Source organism: Spinacia oleracea, chromosome 4, assembly GCF_020520425.1.
Source record: "Spinacia oleracea cultivar Varoflay chromosome 4, BTI_SOV_V1, whole genome shotgun sequence".
In the NCBI taxonomy this organism is placed as follows: Eukaryota; Viridiplantae; Streptophyta; class Magnoliopsida; order Caryophyllales; family Amaranthaceae; genus Spinacia; species Spinacia oleracea.
The window spans coordinates 88,411,143-88,422,548 of record NC_079490.1 but is presented as its reverse complement, the minus strand read 5'-3'; the positions used below and the strand labels follow the sequence as shown (position 1 = coordinate 88,422,548).

The 11,406-nt window shown below is 37.0% G+C and overlaps 1 protein-coding gene across 2 annotated transcripts; it reads right to left on the bottom strand.

Annotated features, from left to right (window-relative positions):
• Positions 1-4,943: 4,943 nt before the first annotated feature.
• LOC110789215 (ethylene-responsive transcription factor WRI1) lies at positions 4,944-10,401 on the bottom strand. 2 transcript variants are annotated; one of them, XM_021993861.2, is made up of 7 exons: positions 9,750-10,401; positions 9,517-9,599; positions 9,212-9,220; positions 8,765-8,853; positions 8,396-8,520; positions 8,082-8,158; positions 4,944-5,673 (listed from the first exon to the last, which is right to left on the bottom strand). In XM_021993861.2, exons 1-7 carry the CDS (start codon positions 10,085-10,087, stop codon positions 5,027-5,029), a joined length of 1,368 nt encoding a protein of 455 aa, XP_021849553.1. In that variant the 5' UTR covers positions 10,088-10,401; the 3' UTR covers positions 4,944-5,026. The 2 variants fall into 2 exon arrangements, with proteins under 2 accessions (XP_021849553.1, XP_056699812.1); XM_056843834.1 differs by lacking the exon at positions 9,212-9,220.
• Between the last annotated feature and the right edge of the window lie 1,005 nt (positions 10,402-11,406).

The window sequence follows — 11,406 nt, the reverse complement described above, 5'->3', positions numbered from 1 at the left end:
GCAAGCCATCGCACGCTGTGGTGCTTGCTGCGCGCGCGCCAGCGCTGGACGCACGCGAGCCATCGCTCGCTGTGCGCGCTCGCCAGCGCACGCTGCGCGCGCTCCATCACTCGCTGTGCGCGCGAGCCATTGCTCGCTGTGCGCGCGAGCCATCGCTCGCTGTGCGCGCGAGCCATCGCTCGATGTGCGCGCGACATCGCTCGCTGGGCGCGCGACATCGCTCGCTGTGCGCGCGAGAAACGCTGGGCGCAGCGCTCGTGGCACGCGAGCTTGCGCTCGCTGCGCGCGAGGCTGCGCGCTCTTGCGCGAGGCAGTGCGCGTTGTGGCGCAGCTCGCTTGCTGCCCACACGCGACTGTCTTGGCTTGCCTTTCGCCCATGCCCATTTGTTCGTAGCTCGTGGCCCACGACACAAGGCAGGGCTGCTGCCTTGTGCTCGTGCACCACGCCCTTGCTCATTGCATTCGTGCCGCACGGGCGACGAGCTCCCTTGCTCGTCGTCGCATGCCCGCACTATACAACACCCCTTAAGGGTAACACAAAGCGTCCATTGCTTTGTGCGTGCAAGTTATATGAACGAATCGCATAAAAATTTAAAATTTATATTTAAAATTAATGACAAATTAATAAATAATATTAATTTCATAATTTTATGGCGAAAAATCGAAAATTTATTATTCAATTGATTTCCGATTTACATGGATTCAAGTCTAGGTCATAAAAATTTAAAATTTATTATAAATTTACAATTTTTATGGTGGTTTTTAATCATAGGTTTCTAATTAAATTATAATTAATTATGAAAATCAAATTAATTCTAAATTATTCTAATTTTCAACAAATTAATCATAATTACAAATTAGATTGCATAATTAACAAGGCTAGGCATTCAAACTTGTTAAACATATACAGTAGGTCAATCAAAAATTCAAGATTTATCAACAAGAATCGCAAATATTTAATTTAACATCTTAAATTTACGAAATTTTGCATTCGAAAAACTAAAACCTTCGAAAAGTCATAGTTAGGCTTCGAATTTGAGAATTCTGGGTTCGGCTCCAAGTGTCGTCCCTCCGTGTGTCTTTAGGACTCCAAGTGTCGTCCCTCCGTAGATAGTCCACAGCACGTCCGGATCCGCCTTAAGATTGACCAACTAGAATCGCCCTTAAGGTACTAGAATTTTCGGCACTTTTGAGCAATATGTGTGACTGAATTTTTCTCTCAAAAACTCACTTTGAATACTTTAAAACTCGTTATAAATTGTGAATCCAGGCCACATATTTATAGGGGTATGGAAAGAGAATTGGAATCCTATTAGGATACGAATTAATTAAACTTAGAATCCTACAAGAACTCTAATTAATTAATTTATCAAATAGAATTAGGAATTTAATCATTAACCGAACTCTGCACGTTTTAGGAATCGTGCATGAACACAAACACTTACGCACACACACACGGCAGCCACGATGGGCCGCCCATGCGCGTGCGTGCGAGCAGCAGCCCACGCAGCGAGGCCTACGCGAGCTACAAGCCCACGCAAGCACCTGCGCGCGCTGCGCGCGCTGTGCGCGCTGCCACGGCCTGCTGGGCCTGGCCTTGCGCTGGGCCTGGCGTGGCCTTGGCTGTTCGTGTGCCGCGCTTGGCTTGCTGGGCGATGGCCTGGCTTCGTGCTGGGCCCTCGTCCGGCAGGCCTCGTCCGATGCTTATTCGTACGATACGCTTCCGATTAAATTTCCGATTCCGGAATTCATTTCCGATACGAACAATATTTAACATTTTCGATTCCGGAATTAATTTCCGTTTCGAACAAATATTTAATATTTCCGTTTCCGGAATTATTTTCCGATTCCGATAATATTTCCGATTCTGACAATATTTCCGTTTCCGGCAATATTTCCGATTCTGGCAATATTTCCATTTCCGATAATATTTTCCGATACGTACCATGTTTCCGTTTCCGGCAACATCTACGACTTGGATAATATTTATATTTCCGATACGATCCATATTTCCGTTTCCGGCAATATCATCGTTTCCGGAGTATTCATTTCTTGCCTGTGACGATCTTAGCTCCCACTGAAACCAAGATCCGTCGATTCCGAATATTCATAGATGGAGTATTTAATGCCATTAAATACTTGATCCGTTTACGTACTATTTGTGTGACCCTAAGGGTTCAGTCAAGAGTAAGCTGTGGATTAATATCATTAATTCCACTTGAACTGAAGCGGCCTCTAGCTAGGCATTCAGCTCACTTGATCTCACTGAATTATTAACTTGTTAATTAATACTGAACCGCATTTATTAGACTTAACATAGAATGCATACTTAGACCAAGGGCATTATTTCCTTCAATTTCTCCTTTTATTTAACGAATCTCAAGTTATGGGACAGGATACGTTCTGTTCGATTTATGGATCGATTGCGACAGAACGCGTGATCAGTTTTGCAGCGTGAGGCTTAGGCTTAGGGGTTTAGAGTCAATACTCAGAATAATAATTGTGTGTTGTTTTTCCTTCACGTCGAACTTAGGGCCCTATTTATAGAAAAGAGTTCGTGGAAAGATAGAATTGTAGAACTCTAATCCACGAGGAATTAGGAAATAACACGTCCCAGGTATTTTCAGCGCCCAAGGCTGGGCGTCAAAGATTTCGGCGCCCAGCTCTGGGCGTTGAAAATAGGATCCAGGCAATTTCAGCGCCCAGGGCTGGGCGTTGAAATTGATGTTTAGGCCGTTTCTTTGTCAGATTCGGATTCTTAGAATCCGGAGTGTATGAGACTTAATCGAGTCTTTTAGTGCGTATTAATTTTACGATGGAATGCATCTGGGCCCGTTACGAACTCTAGGCTCGTTAGGATTTTAATTAATACGTAACTCTTATTTTCGAATCATATTAGGAACAGGATTCTCTCGCAATTTCTATCTCATTTAGGATTTATGTTGGAATGCAACACCTAATTCTGACAAGTTTCTATCTTTTATGACTTGCCACTTTTAACACTACCTATTACGGTAGTTACTATTTTTAGCAGGTTTCCATAAATGGCAGGTTTCTATAAATAGCAGGTTTCGGGTGAAATAAAAAGGGGAATTGAGATTCGTTATTTTATAGGAGATGCGTTGTAAAGTGGAGATTTGTGTTCTCATCATCGAACCTTCCCTTTCGGGAATGGGGACAAAAGTAGGTGTCTACACTAACATCATTGCAAAACTTACATAGAGACAATAAGTGAGCTAATGTGGAGGCCTTCAATTATTTGGAAGGAATTCCAGCATGCCAGAGAACAAGGAATGCATGAGTCTGATATGTTTTTCAACAAATGTTATTCGATTTTCAATAATTTGTCAAGGGATGCAAGGGAAAACCAATCCTCTAGTATTCCTTATTGGCATGCATCCAAAAGAGAAGTAGAACATAATAATGCGTAAGAACTTCATTCACCATGCATAATCATGTGCAAAAATATGCCAAAGCTTATGCTCCTGCATTTAAAGTCATGTATGTCATAACTAGTGAAAAGTTGTACCTTATTTGGAACCATTTCCTCATACTTATAGGAAAATTGTTGGTAATCCTAGCAAAGAGGAAAACCAAAGGAACAAGAGAAATGTTCGGATATAACAATAGGTACCTATCTCTAACCGCATCTTTTTTAAAAAAAAAAAAAAAAAAACTCCCTCTATTTTTTAAACACATAACTTGCTTGGGTATATAGTTTTAGGAGACACATGCAAATACGTTATTAGATGGTGCAAGTGGGAAAGTAGATAATTCATTTATTAGAGAAAAATAACCATGGAAACCATGATAGTGATAGCAGGTGAAAGCTGTTTTTTTTTTAATTATTTAAGTTGGGACAATAAGAGAGAGAGGGAGAGGGGGAGAGAGAGAATAAACTACTCTTACTGGTGATTAAAGAAAGAGAGGGAAATAATAAAATATAGTAGAAAGTTACCTATTTTAAAAACAAAACCTTATATAAGACGGTATTACGTATAAGGCCAACTTTTTACCAAATACTTCTATTTTTTAATCAAATTGTTATATATACTGTATTATTCATTATATTGTACGTCCAATCAAATAGTTATACTTTCTAATCAAATGATTATAGTTTCTAGTCAAATAGTTACCTTTTTTAATACTGACATAAGCGATCTTACGCACATGCACATGGCAATCTCATAAGAGACTTACTTAAATTTAAGATGGAAATATGATATCACTTGATATTCGGCTATTCGCGTCACGGACACGGTCCATTGAGCGTGGTATAATAAGGATTACTATTGCGTTATAGGTAACCATCTTAATTCTTATCCCAGCAACTAGAAATCATTATTAGGTCCCAAATTCTGAGTGAGTAAAGTCCAAAAGAAATTGGGCCAAAAATGTGATTTGTAAAAAAGAGACAAAAGATTATGCAGTGTTCTTCCCCTATCCAGTTTCCACCCACACAAAACAGCTTCCGCAGTCCCTTAGACCCTTACCAAACTTAACTTACTTTACCCTGAAATCCATTATCCACTTAACAAATTATCTTGACTTATGTTTGCTTTCCATAAACGAACCCAGATTATAAAAATGTTTAGAGCCAATAAGTAAGGTGAAATAGCACCACAGATTTCATATCAGGATCGGTTCTTTTTGCTTATTTGACCTGTTTGAAATGACCAAAATATACCATTTGGTACACCCCTTAAGGCTTAAGCTACGGGATATATTTTGCAAGGAAATGCTCTAACAAAATATATTTTTGCATTTTGTTTGAAAAAAACAAAGAAAACTAAACTTTATGAAACAAAAATTATGGTTTTTCTACAACAGAAGAGTAATGATATGTTTGGAATTCTTCCTACCCACTCAAAACAGCTTCAAGTTAACACCTACTTATTTGTTAAAAAGGTAAAAAAGGCAGAAAAAGCTCAAGAAAGCCAAGAAGCTGAAAAGGAGAAAGTAAAGTAAAATTTGAAAAAGACAAGAAATAGTTCTTAGAAAGGGTAAACGGTCTGAGATTAGAGCATTATGATTGACATAAGACTAAGCTAGTTATGGAAGAAGGGGATGATGAAAAGGACAGTGAATTATCCTCTGTCTTAGGCAGAATGTCCATCTTCTTGTCCAAATCCTCGGAAGTTTGACAACCTATGTCGTCTGTGCCATCGAAGAAGGTGTCATCTATATTAATGAGGTTTCCTTCCCCTTCAAACATCATATCAATATTCTCTTCAAAGCTTGTCTGATTGAATAAATCAAGCAAACCAGCATCTTGATCAAAAGGGACATCCGGGACCAAAAGGGGGTCATAACCCCCCGTATCCAAGCAAAAGTTCCACGGGTTTTCTTTGTCATCCATCCCTAGCATAGCCGGGTGTTGTTCAAGCTGAGGTGGGATACCCATTTGTTCATCTTCATCTTGATCCTGCTGTAATACATCTGCCAAATTTCGCTGTTTTATTGGTGCTTCATCTTGTTGCTGCTCTTCCTCTTTCTGTTGTTTAATTTCTTGTTTCACTGTTTGCTCGGTACTTGCTTCCTCTGATTCAACCTTGGGCAAAACATTCTTCACACGCCCAATGTAGTTGCTAATGTCAAAGTTAGTCACTGCATTTGGCCCTCTGTACTCTATTGCAGCCAGATCATATGCTGCTGCTGCTTCTTCTTGTGAACCTTTCAGTTAAATATCCCATCATTTTTGTGTTAATACAGGATACCCAAAATTCAAACTATAACCATTCAAAGCTTCAGATACAGTGCAAGTCATCTCTTGTTTTCATGCTGCTAAAACTAACTAGGCTACATTACAAAATGGAGCATTTATTTGCGACATAGCAAGCAAGATTTAATTGCAAAGAGATATACGTCTCATATTCATAATGTTGTTGAAACAGAGAATTACTTGGACTTTATAGCCACTCTTAAGAGGTCATTGACTTGGGTACTATTCTTCTTCACCTGAAATGGTATCGTAACTTATTGGAACTTTATTTACTAGTATATTGAACTTGGATAGCCTTAACTTATTCAAGCAAATTTCAAGTTATTGGAACTTGAAAAGTTGAACTAAAAAGATTAATGTCAAATAGATGCTCGACTTAAATACCATACAGATTGAGCAAAGCTCCAAAACTGTTAGCAAAAAGTATACATTCAAGTAAATTAACACCTATTTGATATCTGTCTCGGGAAATTTTATAACTTAGGGGCATGAGATCAACAAAGAACAAAGTGATGGAATATGGCCGGCTGTCTATTGTACTCTAGTTTTGACATAAGATCTTAAGTCCTCCATAAAGGTGATAAAGGGAAGAAGAAATATGGATAAAACTTGTCATTTTAATTAAAATAAGGAGGATTTTCTTAAGGATATTACCAAACCAGGTATTGATGCTGTGTTGCATATTTGTCACAGATCATCATAACAAAATTCAATACTTGGCCGGTAAGACTAGATCCAGTCAGGAAGTGAACTCCCAAGATAAGAAGATGAGCATGAAAGCAGACCACATGTGACACATGCACACATCCAACTTCATTTAACAAGTTGACCACAACCCATCACCCCCAAACCCCCCTCAAAAGGAGACTAAAATCAAACAATATATTATAATAAATATAAATCGAGAAATTTTCTGAAAAGAACAAGCTAGCAAATAGTTGCAATCTAAAGTCCAAACTTTCCAAGTGACGAAAAATAAGAAAAGAATATAATTTTTTTATCATTATATCCCCTAACTACTAACAATACACCTTTCCATTTAAGACATGAGATTTCGCCAACTCAAATGAAACATGGGTGAGGGACCAAACAAGCAACAAAAGTCCCTAAAAATAGGTGGAAACATAAGATGATATTGTGCCCACATTAATAATTTTTCCAACACCGTTCAACTCTCTTGTGTATAATACAAATTCCGTGTTATTTATATCACTATTTACCCAGATGAAGAAAGTCATGCATTTTTTTAACACTCCCCAGGGAGTAGTACTCACTACTCAGTTAAAAGGTAGAGAATATGAACCTACTGTGGCATCAATTTTATTATGCGGTCAAGATCCACGGCTAAACGATCAACTGCATAATGCATGGTTTTTGAGTGATTTCAAATGTTGGAATATTATTGACCAAAATCAAGTCACAAGAAGAAATTCTTCAATGCTTTATTTTGTACATGAAGTTCCCATGTGCTCAAGCCAATTAGAGTTTTGAGGAATGAAAGATGGTAGGCCACTAGGCCTACACTAGCATGCATGTAAGTGGCCCTATGTACTAAACACCTCCTCTTATTCCCCCAAAAAAGAGTTCTCTTTTCTTTTTTTCCTTATATTTCACCCCGTTAAGATTTAGTGATCATCTCAAATGTTTCTCATAATAGCTAATTTCTCAACTACTCCAGATTATCCCTGTATATATAGAGAGACAGAATTCAGGGCCTACCGAAAATACCAGTAAACTCAAATCTACTTTCTTAAGATTGATTCCTTTCTTTAATAGCCTTTTCTGTTTTCTTTCTTTGATCAAATTTGACTTTATTATATATCTTTATGGGTAAAGTGGGGGTGCAATGGTGCATAACTGCATATGTATTAGTCAGGTGTGACAGGGTTTAAGCCAAGAGCAGGAATCTTAGTGGATCAAATCTTCACCAAAACCCTACCTAATTAATTAATCATACTAATATTTTTCTTTAGAAAAACTAATCAAACTCTACCCATTCCTAAAAGGGATTCACAATGTTTGACTCACGTGACGCCACGTGAGTCCGTAAGGGCAGTTTTTTTTATCATTAGTGGCAGTTTTTTTATCATTAGTGGCAGATCTAGTCGTACCGTACTCACCCCCTTTCCTTCCTATCTTATTATATTTACTTTTTTAGTGCCAAGATATACAAACAACATATACTATACATGATGATCACAGAAAGTGACCAAACCAAAAGGGTCCGTCCAAAACTTAAGTATCTTTGTCCCTGTGATTATGATAATCGCATTGTCTGAGCACGGATCTGCATGTGTGCTCGTGATCTTAAATCTCATCAAACAAGAGATAGCACGAGAGAAAGAGAGTAGGAGATTACTGAAAGTGCCCAAGTAGAGGTACTTGTTCCCAAAAACGCGCCCGATTCGTGCCTCCCATCGCCCATTATGATGATGCCTACAAAAAAATTTAAAAGCAAAACTAGACATTAAAAAAAGGTCAAATTATGGGAAATTTTGTACTATCTTAAATAAGTCCACCTTCAGAGTCATATGTTCTCATAATACAAAAAAAAAAACCCCAAAATTTAGGCGTCTAATCTCAAAAGTTGTGTGATTACTCATGTTAATTGTTCCTAAATTCAAGAAACAAAGATTGGCAAAAAACGAACACTTTCTATAAAAGTAAATGTACCTAGCCACACCACGATATTTCGAGACACCCCTCGAAAATCCACTACTTCTACGTCTCAATGATGCCAAGTACTCCTCCTTTGTCGCATTTTGCATTTCCTCAACCTCTTTCGTATACTTTTCTATCTACATGAATCAGTACATACCATATTGTAAGACAAATTTGTCATTATAATTTATAATAATATTTTTGTCACAACATTAAAGCATGACATTTAACATTAATAGCACGACCAGCTGTGTATATCACAAAATTAGATAATTAGCAATAAAAACACCACAGCATTTTGGCAAGACTTTGGGTTATAAATAAAATAAAATATTGATTTTATGATTTACTTATAATTGCTCACAAACTTAGGTAACTCACAGGAAAATTTAATGTCGTCTCTGGTCCCCAGTACTTAAGTGCCGCTAAATCGTACGTCCTAGCTGCATCTACTTCACTATCATATGCTCCTGCATTAAAAATTAAAAATAATAATAAAAATGACGACATTTTATTTTATTTTATTTTCAGCCTATAAACAACCGCCACGGCGCCACAAAAACTAAGCAGTAACAACCAACACTAATTCTTCGCACATTTTAAGCTCCCTTAAACGAATGTATAAGGAAGAAATAGCGTTAGTTGAACCATGCATAGAGATTGCCTACACGAGGTCCGATTCTGCCTCTCCGATCATCACTAAACCAAAACATTTATTATAAACAAAGAAACAGAAAGGTATAAAATCTCGTGACGCCGAGAATTAAGTTGTTCTTTAGGTGGAGATTATATATATATAATTTAAAAATAAAGGGAAATTGGACTTACCCAAATAAACTAAAGAGAAGGAAGCGGAAGATGAACGTTGAGTTGTTGAGTGACAAAGTCAGAGAGACAAAGAAAACGCACACAGTCAGCACAACTTGGCAGAACGAACTCCGAATTCTCATTTTATTTAATTATAAATAAAATTAATTAAGTAATGGGAGCATTACAGTATAATTACAACCAACCATACAGTAATTAACAAATTAATTAACAGAGATTACGGATCTCCATAAGAATACTACTTACCATTTACTTTTAATTTTTTAAATTAGAGAAAAAATTAAAACATAAAATTCAGAAATTACCTTGCCTTCCTTTTTTGTTTTGAATGCTATTCCAAGAACTTTTATCCCATAAATGAGCTTCAAATCTTCCAGTCCATCTATGTCTGCATAATTGACCAACAAAAAAAACAAATTTCAAGACATGCAAATTAATAAAGTCAATTTTTAATTGATACTAATATTAAACATTTGATCAATCTAATTTGATACCAAAATATTGAAATTGACAAGTGGAAAATGGGCAAACAAATTACCTAGTGACACCTCTGTAAATGGAGCTACGGCGAGTGGTAGGAGCATTGGCACATTTCTCAGTTTTGGGATGAATCGGTGCTCTTTTTCTTCGAGTTCGTTTGGGCTTGGGCTTCTCCTCTTCCTCATCCTCTTCTTCAACATTAATTTGCTGATTATAATCAACAACACAGGAAGATGAAGACGATGACGAGGACGGGGATGAAGGCGACACAACAAATGAGTCAGCAGCATTAGCAATTGCAGAAAGAGGAGGAGGAGGAAGACGACGCCGACGCGGTGTCGTCTGAGGTTGTGATTGTGACTGTAATTGTAATTGTGAATGTGACCTCTTCTTCATTTCTTTTACAAAAAATTCGCAATGGAAAATTGATAAATAGATAGATAGATAGATAGATTTATGTTTAGGTGAAGATTTAAACAAAATCGACCCTTTGGCCCTCTTCGAAATTGGTATTATTAATGTTGTCTAAAAAAAATGGGTGATTAATATAGATGGAGAGATTTGGTAAACCTAATGTTGTTTACCAAAACAAGGAGGGAGGGAGGGAGGGAGAGAGGAGAGTGGAGTGAGAGGAGTGATGAGAGAAGAAAAGATTGTGTAAAACAGACTTTGAGAGTTGAGACTTGTTCTTTACTTTCTCCTGAGCTTCTGCTCAAGTGAGGGGGGGTTTTAGGGGCCTTTTTTTTTAACCATAGGGTTGAGTTAAGGGTTTATATTTAACTCAACTCAATTCATCAGTTTTTTTTTTAAAACAAATGAAAAAGTATTAGGTGTAGTCAAGCCTAACACTTGGCTTAAGTGTTTGAAGTTGTTTCAGCCATGCTGCCAATCAGCGCTTGCTTTATACAGTGTCTAACCTTTTCGATCTCTCTCCTTTTTTTTTTCTTTACCCCTTTTCAAAAATACCCAAAAACATAAATTATTTCATCTTTTTTTAACCAAAAAAATATATATATATTTCATAATTTCATCGGTAAATAAATAAAAGTGACACTGATATATAGGAAAATTGGTATTCATGAATCATGAGTTACTAGTTTGAATGAAACAAAAAGTCAACAGTACTTATGATGCATTTCATTTGTTTTATAATTTTCTTTTTAAAAAAAATTGTATGTTTTCTGTCAATTTTTATTTTTTGAATTAATTGTTGTTTCAAATTTTGATATATAGGAAATGTATTTTTTTTTTTTTTTGTGATCTTTAACTTCTTAAAAGGTCTTTTACTCTTTAAGGAAAGAAATCATCGATCTTAAGGAAACAAATCATCCTTCAATGAAATGAAAATATGGACAACATATGGAAAATAAATACTCCCTCCGTCTCTTCTTGTTCTTTACGTTTACGGCAACTTTTGTGTAAGACCGCCTTACCGGAAAGACCACTTTGGTTGCTTAACTAATTGATTCTATTTCTTAACTAATTGGTTACATTGCTTAATTAATTGATTCAATTGCTTAACTAATTAATTCATTTGCTTAACTAAATGGTTTCAGTGCTTAACTGATGAGGGAGCTGCTTTGTTTAATTACCCATTTTACTAGTTTGTTATTTTCCTTTATTGTGCACTGTGATGCACCTGATTATCCCCTAGTCCTTAGTACTATGAGCTGTCTTACTTTTGTCTTGTAGTGCCTTCTCTCATTTGCTGTCAA

Coding starts and splice junctions, on each gene's coding strand:
- LOC110789215 (XM_021993861.2), bottom strand. CDS start 10,087: ATGAAGAAGAGGTCACATTCACAATTACAATTACAGTCACAATCACAA. Junction 9,600..9,749: donor ATTTACAGAGGTGTCACTAG/GTAATTTGTTTG, acceptor TCAATTATGCAG/ACATAGATGGACTGGAAGAT. Junction 8,159..8,395: donor AAATATCGTGGTGTGGCTAG/GTACATTTACTT, acceptor ATTTTTTTGTAG/GCATCATCATAATGGGCGAT.